The 18416-nt window shown below is 40.9% G+C and overlaps 1 protein-coding gene across 4 annotated transcripts in view; it reads left to right on the forward strand.

Moving 5' to 3' along the window:
• Positions 1 to 18416, forward strand: part of TACC1 (transforming acidic coiled-coil containing protein 1) — a 981198-nt gene that overhangs the window by 534364 nt on the left and 428418 nt on the right. For all 4 annotated transcript variants that reach the window (XM_044084331.1, XM_044084330.1, XM_044084328.1 and 1 more), the window contains exon 2: positions 15376 to 15473. In XM_044084331.1, coding sequence (XP_043940266.1) covers positions 15376 to 15473 — 98 coding nt within the window. The remainder of the gene's footprint in view (positions 1 to 15375; positions 15474 to 18416) is intronic.

Here is an 18416-nt window from a genome sequence, read left to right on the forward strand (position 1 = left end):
AGAATATGTAGATGTTTTCTTTTCAGAACCATGTTACTACATAACTGTGTATGAGCATACCTCTCAGCCTAGAAACATCAAAAATCTGGACAAAGGCCCATGAAAAATAGGTACAAATCTGTACGCTGATTAACATCATATTTACATACATTATTATGTAACCCTGCCCACTCCAACGGAATTGCGAGATACCAACATTCAAAAGCAAACTGAAGAACAGACAAAATATTAAACACTAAATATAACCAGAACAATACAATTATATTTATATTCGTATTTGAACTTGTATCAAAATTTGAACATGTATAAAACTAAAATGCAATTTTCTTTTATAAAAATAAAATTAACTGCTGCTACACTAATATTAAATAACACAACATGATGTAACCAGAACACACACACCATACTTCTCAGCTCTCAACCTCTTAACACAAGAAATCTGGACAAAGCCATAAATAATGGTTGGGGGGTTATGGATAATTGTAAGTTTGTAAAGAGCTATACATAAAGTTGATAGAATAGCCCATTTTGATGAATTTTCTGAAGGGTAGAAAGTCTGAAACTGAAAAGCTTGCAATTATTTTCTGAGTCAGTCTTCAATGATTTGCAGAAAACCAAACAATAATTTTATGTGAATCAGACCAAAAATATGAAGCAAAAATTTGGGCAGTTGAGAGCCTGGAGGCTGAAAGTTCATCTAAAATGTCTGTTTGTAGAGCACTGGCAAACATCCAGATGTTACACTTCTTCTTCTTTCAGCTTTTCCCGGTTAGGGGTTGCCACAGCGGATCACCTGTCCGCTCATGATTGACAGTGGAGTTTTACAGTGTCGAGTTGCCAGCCCAGCTCGCAACCTTCCACAGAAGATGCACACACTCGCACCTAGGGCTAATTTAGAGTGTCCACTCCACCTACAGCATGTCTTTGGGATGTGGGAGGAAACCCACACGACCACAGGGAGGACATGCAGACTCCACACAGAAGGCACCCCAGCCGAAGATCGAACCGGAGAACCTCTTGCTGTGAGGCGGCAACGCTAACCGCTGCACCACCGTGGCCGCCCATCCAGATGTTACACTACGCGATTTAATTCATTGGCCATCTCTGTACCACTTATTTCATTTTTTGTATTACAATCTCCTTTTACTCTGTGTCCACAAATGTGCATAATATTCAAGTTGTTGTCTCACCAGGACTTCCCAGTGGAAACATGACTTCAGCATTTCTGCAGTTTGCACTTCTAGATCTTGTTTGGTCTTCACCACTGTTACTTCGATTAGTTCCAGAAGTGTCATTTTTAAATGCTACAAGGGCCCTCTCAACAATTCACCCCCTTTCCTGCCCTAGGCTCTCCAAAAAGTCTTCTCTTCTATAATGTACATTGCTTTTAGCTTAAAGCAGCCAAAATAAGTCCAGCAAGAGTCCAAGACCCAGTAGCAAACTTTCAAAATTGTTAGGTGCATGAACCTTCTCCCTGGCCTGGAGGCTGGATCATAACTGTTACACAAAATACTTCATTAATCCGAGTTTAGTTATGTGTCAGCAACTTATTCAGTGAATGACAAGTTTCCAGCTAACTTGATATTAGACTGTCATGGCAGATATTTTTCAAGAAATCCATAGCAAGTCCCATCAAAGCTTGAAACACGGTTGACATACTTGTCTTGATTGCAAGATTATGCACTTATAAGCATACTCTTATTTATCCATCCAATCTACTCCCTGCTCCTGTAATGTCCATACGCAGATTATGCGTTTTTTTATAAACAAATAAAAACGTCTGGGACTTAAGGGGCCACTCGGAAATCCGTGGCACCCCGTTATTTTGGCCTCAAAGCCGGTAAATACCGAGGAAGTCAGTATGGTTGAGAGGTATGTGTATGAATAATAACCAGCCTCAGACATTTCTTAATCTACTGATGTTTATAAACATGGACAAGTGACCAAGAGTACAATTATGTTGCATTTATTCCTGAAAAGTTTTATACAACACACAGCAGAAAACAGTGATAGAAAAGACAATAATGCTCATTTATTCTGTCCTAATTGTGCAAGTATTATCTTTTAGGTGCCCTGCCTCTTGCCTTCTACTGCAGTCGCAAGTTATCCACTCTGCCTTGAATGCAGAAAATTCGAAATAGCCCATTTTTCTTCTATATTTTCTTTTCAAAGATAGACTATCATGATCCCCAAATGTTTTATATGTACCACAGGTTCTATTTCAGTGTTTTTGTTTCATTTCCATGTGTTCTGTTAACCTTCTGTTGCTTCACTGGTTGCCATTCTTAAGACTTGTCTATGTTTAACAGCTGAAATGGCCTCCAGGATTTTGTATTTTTAGGACATTAATTCAGGTTTCTTAAAGATCATGTGCAACATAATGTTGCTATCCATGGTGATGCGAAAATTGCCTGCACACATCCCAACACCTTTCTAATTGTGGGAAGCATTCTTCCAGCAAACACCTTTATTAGTAAATTACAGTAAATGTTTAAGTGATTGTTTTCACCAGTCATGCTGCACACATGGCTTCTTGTTCCTGGAATTGTCTTCAAATTTTGCATTTTGATGAAGTGATTGAAGACAGTTGTAGGGCCAGAAAGCATGTTTCTAAATAAAACTGAGTATTTGGAGCTAGCACAGTTCCTGTAGATAAATTACAAGGGTAAATTGTTTGTACTGACTGTTTTTTTTTATTGTAGAAATACAAAAGATACCAGTTGGGAAGTAGAACTTAGTTTTGTGTTTGAAATGAGATTATGAGATGCAAAAAAGTTATTGAGGAAAAGGATGATATGGTGTACAGACTGTACCTCCTAGGGCAATGGTAGAGTGGTGGAGTATGTCTCTTATCTTTTTTCTTTAAATAATTTTCTAGATATTTTCAGTCCTACAAAAACATCACAACATTGCCTGAAAACACATCGCATCACAAATGCACAGCAGTTAAGAAGTTCAAGAATGCCACAGGTGATGTCAATGACATTCTAAAGTCATTTGTTTCCCATGAAAGTAAAATATAAATAACCAAATGTTTTAGCTACAGTATACTGAAGACACACCACTGATGCATCAATTAAAATGCAAATGCAGCATTCCATTCTGTACATTTCTTTGATATTTGGAGGTCATTTTAGTTGCAACTTAAAATCTTGTGTCCTGTAATTTTGAGTTGCCATTGAAAGTTTTACTGTGGAACAGTAAGGATACCCCTTGAAAAACACAATAGCCATCACTGATCCGTCCGTAGAAAACATCTCGCTCACATTTATTTCAGTGCTCTTTTTCTAAACTTCATTCATTCATCATTAACCTCCTTTTTCCCATTTTCTACTTGGGGTTGGGGTGTCGTGTCACTTGTCACTATCGCTCCATATTCAGTGCCACTCTCCTACCTTCTTTGACAGTCATGCTTGACTTTCGCAGGTCTTCACACAATCTGCCCATCTCTTTGCTGGGCGCCCTTGTTTCTTCTTGCCTTCTTCCTGTCTGTCCCAAATCTTCTTCATCAGATTGTCTTCTGCTTTTTTGCACGTGCCTGAATCACCATAATCTGCCCTCTTTGACCTTTTCTGCAGTTGGAGCTACTTTTGCTTCTGCTTTTATGTCCTTATTCCTTCATCTGTCCCACAGTGTGCATCTTAACACCAATCTAAAGCACTTCATCTCCATCACCCCTAACTTCCTCAATTGCTCTGTCTTTACTGCCCAGGTTTCTGTACCATACAGTAGTACTGGTTGCACCACTTTTGTACACCTTACTTTTCAGCTTCTTTGGCATTCTTCTGTCATACACTGCACCTGACAATCTATGCCAGTTGGCTGTAGCCCCTCTGATTCTAGCTTTGACCACCTTATTCAGACATCCCTTCTCCTCAACCACCCCTCCCAGATACTTGAAGCTGATAATCTGTTCCACTGTTTTTCCTCCTGTCTTAGTTCTCAGCTTCTTCTGATTTCCCACATTTGCTGCCATCACAACAGTCTTATCTGTACTCTGTTTCATCCCATGTGCCTTCAGTTTTGCATTCCATTCCTCTATCCTTTGCTGAAGTTCTTGCCCAGAGTCGGTCTGTAATGTCACATCTGCATATAGCAACTTTGTTCATCTGCTGCCTCTGACCTGTTTGCTAATGTAGTCTATCACCAGTATGAAGAACAGTGGGCTTAGAGCTGATCCCTGATGCACACCCACTCCCACTGGGAACCCATCTGTAAGACCGAACACAGTGTTCGTACTCTAGTCCTTGCATTCTTGTACATAGCTTGCTCTTTTTCTAAGCACTTTAGAAAATTGTATGTAATGTGCAATGCAAACCAGGTAAAATGTGCTTATTCTGTATCTATAGACTGCAAAGCAAATAAATCTATCTGTACAAATAAGTAAAACAGTCAGCAATTAATACAAAAATTCAAACAGATTCAACAGTTGTAACCCCTATAAAGTAAATTCATTAATAAGAGTCCAACAGACAGTATTCTGCTTGTTAACATGGGCGATGCTAGAGGGGGACACATGGGGCATGTCACTAAAACTACATTTTTTTTAAATCATCTGTTGAGTCTTGTTCATAGACAGTTATAACAACTTTCAGAAAGTCATAACTATATCATTTAAAGTCCTGCACATCCTAAAAAGTGTTCAAATCTTGGAATATGTTATTGTGATCAGAAATTCCCTCCTGATTGCTACCCATACACCTCTCATCTCTCCCTTTTTTGCAGAATGTTCCCAATTTTGCTCAAAAGTTTGTCCTCCCATAACATTTTCTGTTAAATAACCCATGACTACAGTCTGTTTAATAATGCCATTCATTAGAATTTTATTCTCGTTCAGAAATGCATTTTGATGCAATATGTGTTGCTTATTAACTTTTCAGTGAGTTAGAGTAATATTTAAAAGTTGTTTCTGATTATATCCCTCAGTTATTTGGCTTTGCCTGCAATTTTTGACCAAATATGTTGAGAGGTATGGTGCTATGGTGTTACTTCACCAAACCAGAAGTAGAGTAGTCGGTGATAGATGTTGTTTTTGCATTTGCTTGGTGCAGTTTTGTCTTGCCACATTTTGGGGGGGGGCTGGAGAAAATCTCTGTAGCCTCAGCAGATCAACAGGTAGGACACTTGCCTTTGGTGCAGAAGGCTGTGCGTTCTATTTCCACACCTAGTACTTGGATTAACTTTCCAATACTGACACTGAAGTGCAGTATAAGGGGGGCAGTGCACTCCTGGGTGAGTCGGCCTTTGGATGCGATGTTAAACTAAGGGCCCCTTCTGCCCGGGTTGTTGGTAGCTCAGGTGACTCTATAAGATCTTTCAGCACTTACCAAAAAGAGTAGGTGAAAGGTCCCAGGTGTCCTGGCCACATTCTCCTAGTTAGTATGAATACCACCTTGGGTCTTTACTGAAAAGTGGTCATCGGCTTAGTGTGACTAAGCCATTTAACAAAAAGTATAAATAAATAAATTGTGGTTGCCACTATGGGTCTAGATTCAAAAGCAGTTGCTCTGTGTAGTCTGCCCTGATTCTGAAAGACCTGCTGTCAGAGTAAGTAACTTACTTCAGTGTAAGGCCTGTCTATAAACAAGCTTACACTGGGGTCCAGATTCGAAAAGACTTGCTGTCAGTGGTCACTCACGCTAAGATCAAGTCTTTTGGAACTGGCCCCTATATCTCAGGTATTTCATTACATCTTTGTACTCAATTTAAACGCATCAGAATAATTGCTGGTAAGTTTATTCTATATCAGTGGGCCACCAGCTGTAAAGTGATCTTGGGTGTTTTTTTCCTCCAGACGCTAGTAATAAGGACATCATTTTTTTACTTTCATATAAGGAGAATGACAACAGTCTGACATGCAGGCATCTTGCACAACTTCTGGAACCTATTTCCATTTCACTTTTTTGTTTGACTTGCTCTGATTTGTGTCCTCACAACCCCTCTTGCTGCTTTAACAGTAGTAGTAAATGTTCAACACAGTAAACTAGCTTGGGAGGACATATCTATTGCTCTCAAGTATGCAATAAAGTCCAGAAGGTTTAGGATTCTTGCTTGGAAATGTTTGCATAGGTATTTGTTGTACCCTAAGCAGACAAAGAATGTTTTCCCAGGTAGACAGCAAATGAGGTAACTGGTAACATGCTTTTTGGGAGTGTAATAAGTTGGCACATTTAAAAAGAAATCACTAGAGTCAGAAATATTGGGAGAGCAAATGTCTGTAACTAAGGAAATGACTTTTTGAGCTGGGGCATAGAATCTAAATGGCCTAAGAATAGTAAGGCCTTAAGTTTAATTCTCTTGGCTGCCAAAAAAAATTACTAGAAAATAGAAATAAAAAATCTAAACCAACTGTATTTGAAGTACTGAATATTGTAAAAGAGATAAGGAGCTGGAAGCGGGACCTTTACAAAAGGGAAAGAACAAATTGCATAGAAATAAATGGAATTTGTGGGAGCAGTACATGCAGAATAAATTCAGGAGGTAGAGTGAGGTTTAAAGGAACGCAAGAACTGAGAAATTTAAGAAATGTTTAACTGAATGATAGTTTTACAAAGAAAGACAAAATATGTATAATGTTTGTAAATGGAAAAAAAAATAATATAATTTTTCTATTAATATATGTGCACCTGTGTTTTGAGTAATAATTTAATAAAGGTGTTTAAAAAGACAAAATAAACTAGCTGAACTGCATGTTTTAAGGCTTCCATTTTAAGTCCAAGTGCTGACAGACTACCTCCCTCATACTTCATGAGGTGTAAAAACTGTTCTTCTAATCCAGGAGCTGCTAACTGACCACTCTTACTTCTACTTCAAACAGCCTTTAACAGATAGTTAAACTACTTTATTCACCAGTGTCTGCACTGGGAAGATGTGTTTTATCTTGAATGTTTGTAAAGTGTTCTGTATTTGTTTTAAAACGTATCCTTACAATGCAGCCCAGAATAAAATAAGTCCAGGTTTCTGTTCTTGAATTTGGGCTAATGACTTTTTTTCCCCTTGTACTGAGGCAAAAATATCTTTGTGTATGACATTTCCCACCTCTATTGTATTAGTAGCTACACATTGATACTGTAGCCTAGTATGTATGTCACCACTTTATCTAAACCATAATCTTTGAGCACTAAAAATTAGTAATTTTTTTCTGTGTTGTGAACATTGACATGGTTTGTAATAATATGGCATTCACTGTTTTAGTTTTCATAGGGAAATGTTTTTTAATTTTTAAAAGTATATTATGGATGAGTTGTTAGTGTATCATATATTCTGTACTTTACTGGTGTGGTGTTGGTGTTTTTTTCCCACGTGTCTTTTATGCTCAGCCTGCTAGCTGCTGTTCCCTATTGTGTCCCAGTAAGAAGATAAACCCGGAACAGTCAATGCTTGTTAAGAGACGTACAATCCCTCAACTTGTCTATTTCTGGGAGGATGATGACAAAAGCACAAAAATGAAATAAATAAACATGCTAAATAATGTTTGTAGGCAGCTGTCCGACACCCTCTTCTGACATCACAAGTCAAATAAGTTGAGTCCTAGTGGACTTTTATCGGAAGACAGCTGTTTGCCATTCAGGACTGCATGATTTTTAAATTTCTCCATTGCTGTTATAGCAGACCATCTACAATTCAGGAGTGTTTAAGTTGCACTGTTGTTATTACAACAGTATCTCATTCTGTCTCACTGATTACACCCACATTACCAACATTTTCAGTTGCACAGTTACTACTTTGGAATTTAATATAATGATTGTAAAGTTATCTTTAATAATTTGAAGCTGTAATTTGAAAACTCTTGTATGAATTACATGCAGTGCACTGCTGTCTGATCTAGGACTGGCTTACTGCCTTCCTTCCCATTGTTTGCCAGGGTTAAGGGTCAGCTTCCCGTGATCCTGAATAGGAAAAGGCAAGCATCAGAGAATGAGTGAATCACCGTATTGCATCCTGCATCGTAATAGGCTCAGAACAGTTTTCCTTTATTGCAGAGTGTGCTACTTTTAATAAAATGCCAGATTACATTTACTTCAATGAAAGACCCCCTTGTTACAAACATAATTAATGAATGCAGATAAGGGTCAAATGGCCATCAAAAATAACCAGATCCTCACCTGATGGATAAGGTACCGAGCCTAATATGAAATGTAAAGATGTTCTTCATGTTTCACTGTTGCAGTCATTACATTTGGGTTATCTGCTTGCAGGTAGCCCTCAGTCGGCCTGATTAACAAAGTCTTGGGTCCTTCATCGGTTGCTGTCCCTTCTTCCATGACGTCAGGTCAACAGGGGTATAAAACATGCAGCCAACATCATTACATCAGTCTTTCTTGCCGTGTGGTGCCCAAAGCAGAAGCGGTTCACAAGTGCCGGCCGGCAGACTCCTGAAATTTTCATTTTCGGGTTTCAGAACCGAAGTCTTCAACTAAAGCTAAGTACCCCGTTGGGAAACTTTTTCTTGCTCCTTACCAATGTCAGTAAAAGTTAATAATTGCATTACTTGTGGAAAGCAAATACCTCATAAAGATTTTCATTTGTACTGTATTCCTTGCCTAGGCCCTGACCACGATGTACCTTGCTGTTGGTTTTGTGCTTTATTTAATCAGCGCACTATCCGTCATCCGTATATTTTCGCCTCTGAATATTTCGGTTCTCAGTTTAATTATCCAGAAATGTTGTCCGTTAACCATCCGACTACCGGGATTCCGAAAAAAATGCAAAGATAAAGACAGAGGCCGCCGAGGTCCAAAACTGCCGATGACGCTTCACCTAAGCCAGTCACCAGTTCGCTGATACTCAGTGAGGTGCTTTCGCAGCCCCTGATACCTGCTACATCTGATTCACAGGCCTCTACTGAGACCCATTCTGGGTCCGGTATGACGAGAGATGCTTCAACTATGGAACCCGCGGATGTCTCTACCTTGGATGCGTCCAGAGCCACTGTGCAGGCACCGGCATCTGAGGGTGTATTCAGGCCTACGGACATGCATATTAAACTGATGCCTCCTTCTTTACTTAGGCCTAAATCTCGATCCATGCTTAAAAAACCGACGCCCAGGCCACATGCTCAGGTCTGTATGCCTAAAAAACAAATAAGAATGGCTGAAGATCTAATAACTCCAATGTGGGGTAGCAACCCCCCACCCCCACCCCAAGAGGCCTAGGACTGAAGTTGATTATAAATCTTTTGATCAGGATTCTGTTTTTTCTGATTCTTCTGATGATCTGGATTTGCCCTTATCCACTTATGAAGATTCTGATGCAGAGGACTCCATTCCCTCTGCTTTCCCTCCTGAGGATTTTTCTTTTGGGGAAACCTTACATACTCTGAGGGAGCATTTCCACTGGGAAAGCCAGGATTGTTCTGATATAAAAAAGAGGCTTAGGGATTTCCTTCTCCTACCTCAGCATAGGCCTTTAGCTATTCCTCCTGTACTAGACATTGTTAATGATGCTTTTTTAGAATCTAGTTTGGCCCCTGATTCCCTGCCATCCTACTCCCAGAAAACCTGACAGATACTACAGGGTCCCTGAGTCCCACAAGTTCCTTTTTAAAAATCCTATTGCAGATCCAGAGACTATTTCACAGGGGCCCAAAGGCATTGAGGCTTCTACTGCTAAAAATCCTACCCCTTCTTATAGAGACTCCAGGATGCTGAATAGACGGGTAAGAAAGTTTACACTTCTGCAACTTTGGCCATTAGGGCTTTAAACTACCAGTTTCATATGTTAAAGTATCAGAAACCTGTTATTGGACTGCTTAAACAGAACATTATGTTGATTCCTGACTGTGGAAAATAAAGAATTACAGGATTTAATGCATTCTGCTAAACAAGTTGGAAAACATACTTTGCAATGTGGTTTTGATTCTTGCAGGGCTACTGTTACTGGGTCTGTGCTCAGAAGGCATGCTTGGCTTAAGGAGCAATCTTTACCTGATAATGTTAAAGCTAAATTGTTGGATGCCTGTTTGGCAACAAGGCTGAGGAAGTTCATAAAAAGATGGAAGATAAAGCTAAATCTATGCAAACTGTTAAAGATTTTTTACAAGTTCAGCCTCCTAGATTTACTAGGCACTGGCCCTCTATGAATTGGCCCTTTCCTGTCCCTTCCAGGTCCTCTCAAGCCAAACCCAGACACAGCAAAAACCCCAGGTTTCAGTCCCAGGGGACACACTAAACTAAGCAGTGAGGGGCCTCCACTTCCGAATCTGGGAATAATAAGACTCCCCCTATGATAAACTGTCTCAATGACTTCCTTTTAAAATTTCCAAGCACTTATCAGCTGACTGCCCCTTTAGGGGGAAAGATTGCTCTTCATGCAAAGAATTCGGAGCTCATTACCCAGGACAAATGGGTTTAAAATAGTGTCCCAGGGATACAGATTTCACTTCCACATGTTGCCAACACCAAGCGGGTGGCCGGACCTACCCCACCCCACCCCTCAAATCAGTGGGCAGAGGCCCAAAAACAAGTACTTTCTCTCTTAAGCATGAGGGCTATTCAGCTGGTACCAGCAGAGGAAAACGGACAAGGTTTCTACTCGAGACTTTTCCTGGTACCCAGAAAAGTCTATTCATGTCATCCTATCCTGGACCTGTCTACTATAAACACCTTTTTGGAGATTCCAAAATTCAAGATGCTGACTCTTCACCAATTACTTCCTATGCTAGGCAAAGATGCCTGGTTGGCAACATTAGATTTAAAAGAAGCATACCTGCACATCTCAATCAGGGAATCTTGCAGAAGATACCTACGCTTCAAAGCAGGCTACATGCACTATCAGTTCTCTGCACTGCCCTTTGGCTTATCTACTGCACCCAGGGTATTCACAAAGTGCCTAGCTCCAGCTATTGCATTTTGCAGGCAAAGAAATATTCAAATATACCCATACCTGGACGATTGTCTAATTCAGGCAGAAAGCCAGGACATACTTTTGAAGCATCTGGCCTTTGTACAAAGGGTTCTAACTTGTCTGGGGTACACCATAAACAAAAAGAAATCACACCTGGTACCCTGTCAACAAATTATATTCCTGGGAGCAAGCTTGAATACAATTTCTCAGATGGCTTACCTCACAGCAGAGAAACAAATTCATTTGGCAACCTACTTCAAATAAGTGGCCACAAAAACACTGCTATCTGCAAGACAAATACTGCAAGCCTTGCGGTTCATGGCCTCCTGCATTCTTCTAATTCCATATGCAAGACTGCATATAAAGAAACTACAGTGGTATCTAAAAAGCCTATGGTGTCAACATTCTCAAGACCTAGAAACAATGATTCTTATCATACCTTGCCTATGTCTAGAGTTCCTTTTGTGGGCAGAGGCTTGCCACCAAAACAAGGGACTACCTTTCGCACCACCCCCTGCCACCCAAACCATAACAACAGATGCATCAGACTATGCATGGGGGGCTCACCTGGCTGGGAAGTGCATTCAGGGCAAATGGAACTCAAGTCAAATGCACCTGCATATCAATCAAAAAGAAATGTTAGCTGTACAGAATGCTCTGACCGCCATCAAGGACCACTTTCTTCCAGGATAACTAATGGTAAAGACGGACAACACCACTGTTATGTGGTACATAAACAAGCAGGGGGGTACATATTCTTACCCCCTCTGCAGACTAGCCATGGCATTGTGGAACACAGCCTTGAGCTACCAAGTGCACCTATAAGCTCAGTTCCTGCCAGGAAAATTAAATACACTGGCAGACGGACTAAGCAGAAAACCTCATGGACCCACACAAGTGGAAACTGGAACCAAGGATTTTTAACATGTTGACAAGCAAATGGGGGAGCCCAGATATAGACCTGTTTGCCTCTCCCCAGAACTACCAATTGGACAAATTTTGCACAAGGACTCCCCACAAACAAGCCTGGAAAGTGGATGCTGTGTGCTTCAGCTGGAAAAACCTATCCGTCTATGCCTTCCCCCCTCTGCCTCTGCTGTCCAAAGTGCTACTAAAAATCAAAGAGGACAAACCAAGGATGATTTTGATTGCTCCAGACTAGCCGCGCCAACACTGGTACCCCCTCCTGTGCAGTGTGTCATGGTTATCTCCATGGCACCTGCCTCAGACGCCTTCCCTGCTGTCTCAGCAGGAGAACTAGATTCAGCACCCTCAGCTTCTAACACTGAACCTTGCAGCCTGGCTAATTACTTAGTCTCTCCTTTACCATCCCTCAGCAAACCTGTGATGGATATCATTTTAGAGGCAAGGAGGCCTAGTGCTTGAAAATCTTATGCTGAAAAATGGAAAAGATTCTGTGCCTGGAACCAATCTCAAGGGATGAGCACATCTGCGCCCAATTTACCTCAGATTTTTACAATACTTAACTGAGATGCTTCACAAGGACCTGTCCTTTTCCTCCATTAAAATCCACGCCTCAGCCATTTCAGCTCACTATAACACAAAACCTCCCCTCTTCTCTCATCCACTGCTCAAGCAGTTCCTCCGAGGGGCCAAAAATTTGAGACCACCCAGGAGAGCTCCAACCCCAGCCTGGAACCTTAACTTTGTCTTGGAGAAACTCACTCTACCTTCTTTCAAGTCAGCTGCTGCTGCAGACTTAAATTTTCTTTCTTGGAAAACCGCTTTCCTTTTAGCAATCACTTCAGCTAGAAGGGTATCTGAATTACAGGCCCTTATGGCAGTGGAGCCTTTCATCATCTTTCATGCGGACAGGATGTCCCTCTGAACCAATCCGCCCTTCATGCCGAAGGTGGTATCCAGTGTGGCTCTTAATCAGTCCATTCATTTGCCAGCCTTCTTTCCCAATCCACAGAATAAAGGGGAATGGATAACTGCATTCCTTAGATGTGCACAGACAACTTAGATTCTACTTGGACAGGACTAAACCTCAAAGGAAATCTGAACAACTGCTGGTGGCATTTGCTGCAGGGGCAGAGGGGAAGGCTATTTCAAAGCAAACCATTTCTAAATGGATAAGCCATTGCATTCATTTCTGCTATAAGCACCATGGAAAACCTATCCCCCCATGGGATCAGACCTCACTCCACCAGGGCTGCATCTACCTCTACAGCCTTTCTCAGAGGCATCCCTACCAGAGACATCCTAGAAGCTGCTACCTGGAGTTCTGTGCATACTTTCACCAAGCGTTATCATTTGCCAATTTTCTCTAAATCCAGAGCTGGCTTTGCCACTGCAGTCTTGCAGGGCCTTGTAGCTGGCCCTAATGCTATCTAAATTCCTCCTCCCAACCATAGCTTTGGGAATCTACCCAAATGTAATGACTGCAACAGTGAAACATGAAGAACATAGTACAGTTGTGTACACTTACCATAAATGTAGATGTTTGAGTGTATTCACTGTTGCAGTCCTGGTTACCCTCCCTCCAGCCCCCTAACCTCTTTTGGCTATACCTCTACTTTCCTTTACTATGCTTAAAAGCCTTTTTGGTGTATTTGCTTTTTTGTTGGAGGTATATCTTTGTACTAAAATTGCTTTAATTGCTTCCCATTAGGGAGGCACCTGACATCTGGGTCAAGAAAAACTGATGTAATGGCGTCGGCTGCATGTTTTATACTCCTGACGACCTGATGTCTTGGAAGAAGGGACAGTAACCAATGCAGGACCCAAGACTTTGTTAATCAGGCCGACTGAGGGCTACCTGCAAGCAGATAACCCAAATGTAATGACTGCAACAGTGAATACACTCTAACCTCTACATTTATGGTAAGTGTACACAACTGTACTTTTTATACAGAGGGTATTTAAATCTAATTCTGAATGTTTGTTTATTTGGAAGTGCTGAAAATCAAAATGTTTCTTTGTCAATTGTAACCCCTGTGCTAACCTAACGCCCATCAAATCTCCCCCACAGGACTTGTGCCCATGTGTTCTCTTGTACTGGGGAGTGACCTCCAGATTTGACAGAGAGAGTTATCGGGGCTCATTTATGCAGGTAATATAGAGGATAGTTTTTGTGTTCTCACTAGTATCCCAGTTAAGTCAAGATTTGTAATGTCCCTGACTCCACTCCCGTAGGCAGGAGGATTTGCCAGCCACATCACCATGAATGCCCACACTGCCTCTCCATATCCACTCATTATGAAGGTCACCATCAAGTACTGGCTTGCTGTTCATCCAAGACACTGTGGCAGCATGTGTACTGCTCCGTCCCATCCTCCCCTCCCACCAGATGGGCATGCCTGTCCTCCCCTGCCAGCTTCATTAAGCACCTGCCCTGTTAATCAAACTGAGGTCACAAGGCTGATGTCAGGACTTTGCCCTTCTGTGCCCCCACAGTTGGTTGAAAATGTTACCTTTTTAAATAGAAGTTTAAATTAGATGCAACAGGTCCTGCATCTAATTTTGTCTGAGATGCTTTTAAACCCACTATGGTTGTAGAAGGTGTAATTAGCAGGTGCTCAACATCTAGTTATGGTGTCATTGCATCATGAAGCAAATGTGTTGGACAGATCTGATGTAAAGTGCTCACTCTGGACTGTGTGTAGTATGTGTAGTTTCCTAAGCTACAATAGATATTTTATGAATGGTGCTTAAATTTCTAATGTTTTTGGACTCACTATGTGAACTGTCCCCTCCTGCTGCAGCAGTGACCCATTTGTTTTTCCTGCCTACTCTGGTGCAGCTCCCAAGAGAGGGCCCAATTGCCAGAGCAGTAGGAGGCTAGTGCCCTATATCAGTAAGGGACAGTATCCACAACTGAGGTTTTTTCATGTATGCTGCTGTTCTTCAGCCACTTCCTGCAGGTCAGAGACTTGGTCAACACAAAATGGGCTTAGTTAGCAGCTTCATGTTTTCTTTGAACAGCTGAGGCTGACATTTGTGCAACCAGGTGTAGCCTTTTGGTTTCCTCTAGCAGATTATCGTGTAATGGAGAACTACTCCACTCCCTCACTTCTTGGTTAGGTGAGCCAACCATCATCTGCTCACTTCTACCTCTCTTGAGCTACGGCTCCAGTGTTGGGCTCGCTGTGCAAGCTATGGCCACATGCCTACATACTTGGATATACTATAATAAATGTAACATCCGTTTGTTACATGGATACCTGAACATAACTGTAGAGTGTTATGACAATGTAATAGCTGATGGGCTGTCATCTTTCTGTATGTGATACTGGGAGTATGGCCTTGTTTGAGCAGATTTCCAAGCATTACCTCTGAGTACTATAAGATAGTAAGTGCATGTCTAGCAATTTTAGTTATTTCCATTTTCATTTGATGGACAGGTAGCCATTATAAATAACAGGTCTTAAATGCATATCATGAAATGGTTGCCTGGGTGCTAATGGTGAACACAAATGAGCTAGAAAAACCAGTCTCACTAGCTGTTAACAGCAGAGCCATACTGAAAAGACATAAATCTTCATGATTTGTATTTCTTCTCAACAGTTCTGATTCAGAAGGTCATTTTGAGACCCCTGAAGCGGAGACACCAATCCGATCCTTGGAAAAGGAACTGCCATTGGAAGCAGACCATCCTGATCCAGGTAAGGCTGATATAATCCTTAAAGTAAGGTAACTCCGAGCTGGTGGATGGTGCTTTCTGAAATGTAGTCAGGTGTAGCTTGGTTGCTATGCTCTTCCCTCAAGGTCTACCATTAATCTGAAGCAACGTTTCTTGAAGCTTTTTCAGTAGTGGTTCCCCTTTGGGTTAAATGAGGTTACTAAATGTATGACTCAAGGAGGCAAAGTGATATCAGATACCTTTGTAGAAGTGATTACGGTATGACTGTGTATTTGGGTAAAGAGTTGTAACAAAAAATCCTAGCTGCAGCTATATAGACGTAAAAGGATTACAGCTAGAAAAATATAAACTTGACAACACTGCACCTTTCTTACAGTGAATGAGAAAAAAGGCCTACATTTTTAAACAGCACATGCTTTTACTTAAACTGACTAAGATCCCCTAAAAACATGTTTTTTTCCTGTTTGAAATGAGTCAGAATCTTCTTTTCACAGATGAACATTGTTAAAAAATACAAGCTGTGGTGGGAGTAAAACCCAAGTCTGTGTAGTGTTTTATCATGCAAAGAATACGTAAACACTAAGTTGTTGAGAGTCAAGTTTCCCTGCTCTTTGTTTGCCCGTATCATAGTAATGTACATATGCCTGAAACTTGCTGTGTGGTGGGGAAAGGATGTTCTTCTGAGGCTTTACAGTGTTGAATGTTCTCTTGCGTGGGATTGCATCACATGGTTATAGGTTTTGACTGCATCACATGATTTTGGGTTTTGCTGAAGATTCAAAGGATTACTAGAATGATGTGTACTGTTAAATGATAGTGACGTTTTGAACTGAGTGCATACATGGTAGAGTATTAGAAAAAGAGAATGTGGGGTTGGGGGATGGGGTTAAAAGATTATAAGCACAGCTTTTATATCTGAGAAAAGAATGTACAGTGTTCCATTTGTTTTACAAAAGATAAGATGTAGCTGAAATAAAGCTTCCTGGTTAGAAGCACTGTGTAGATACAACACAGTTTGGAAATAATAAACAAAGTGTGTCTTTCCCAAGCTTCCTGCATGTTCAGGGCCTCTGCCTTGTCAGATATTGATTTAAAATGTCTTGTTAAGGCCAGACAAGTTGACATCTGTAAAGTACAGCTCATGTATTGTGTAGAGAATCATTTTTAGTGCCTCTATGATCAGCTTATCTCCTGTCATGGCTTTGTTTTTGTTTGGTTATTCAACACCTAGTATAGCACTGAACTTTTGTAAAAGAGAAGCTGTGTTGACCACTCAGTAGAATTTCAGTATTTGTCTGTTGTCATGGCAATCTTATTTCTAACCAGAACTTGGAGAGAAATGTTTAAATTCATTGCTATATGAAAAAGTAATGTTGGGTCTTGTTTAATGGTGAATTATTATCTTTCACTAGCAGGAAAAAGGAAACTCATACTTTATATCCATTGAAGTGTTACTAAGCCAGAGCCATTGTGATGTATACAGTTGTTATTTATCATCCTGTGGTGTGATGATGCATCCAGAATGACTTTCAACGTTGCAAATATGATTCAGAATGACTAGACAGTCAAGAAAATTAAAAGATTATCCATCTATCTCTTGTGTAGCAGTGCCGTAGCTGGGTTAATAGGAACCTCCTTAACTCTTGACCTGTTGATACTACTAATGTGAACTAACAATCCTTTTAAGATCTGGGGCTAAACGTTGTGGGAACAGCAGCAAAAAGTTTACCATGACTGCTTCAGAGGTATCGTTAAAGCATGATTTTTAGAGTAAGAATAGTTTCTGCTGTGAAGTTAGAGGTTTTTGAATTTGCATAGAAACAGTAAGAGAGACCTCAGGGCAGCATGTGTGAGACTATAGTGCCTTTTTTAGGCAAAGTTCAAAGGACAAAACCACCACCGTAACAGGTGGCAAGCATGCAAATTCTGAAGGTAATGCAACTCAATGCTAGAAGTCTAAACCTCAAAATGCACCCTCTCGAGGACTGCTAAAAATGGACAACATCGATATCTGTGCAGTAACTGAGACCTGGTTCAAGGCTCCAGACAGCACCCATGCAATACCAGGCTACAACTCTTACCACACTTTTCGGCCACCAAACCAGGACCGAAACACTAAAGGTGGAGGAGTGTCCATATTCACCAAGGATATTCACAGCACCAGGCTTAGTTGCCCAACACAATGCATCCGAAATTCTCCAGGTGCAACTAACACTAGGTAAGACTGCAATCCAAATTATAGCTTGATACAGATCCCCCACCATGCCCCAAGAGTCTCACTACACCTTTCAAAACATACTGGAAAATATTAAGATACAACCAAACACCCTAATACTGGGTGATTTCAACTACCCTGCCATTAACTGGGAAAAATACTCCTGTATCAACACTTTTGCCCAACGGTTCTTGGAATTCATAAATTCTAACGCCCTGGATCAACTAATCCATAGTCCCACCAGGGTCTCCAATATCCCAGACCTAGTCATTACCAACATGGGAAATCAATGCTCCACACCTATGGTCACTCCCTCGTTGGTCAGGTCTGACCATAAGCTAATCACCCTTAACATCCACATCCCACCCCCACTCTCCAGTAAAGAAACCTCCAAAAAAACTTCTCCAAAAATAACTTCATGCTACTCAAGTCAGAAGTGACAAACTTCATGACACCCATGCAGATGGGAACTGAAAATTCGACTGCTGAATCCTACACTAAGGCACTGTACGAGCACATCCACTCAAACATGAATCATGCCATCCCAACTAGAACAAGATGCTCTCCTCCAAAAAAAGGAAGCCAATCTGGTGGTCCCCTGCCATAAATAAACTTTACAACAAAAGGAAGAAACTGTTGCAGAAAAGAGGAAAATCCCAGGATGCAAAAAACTCCCTTACCAGCCTTAGTAAGAAGCTGAGATCCCTCATGAAATCCTCCAAAGCTAGTTATGAAAATAAAATTGCCAAA

The sequence above is a fragment of the Protopterus annectens genome, chromosome 9.part0 (assembly GCF_019279795.1).
Source record: "Protopterus annectens isolate FY-2018-M chromosome 9.part0, PAN1.0, whole genome shotgun sequence".
Taxonomy (NCBI): Eukaryota; Metazoa; Chordata; order Ceratodontiformes; family Protopteridae; genus Protopterus; species Protopterus annectens.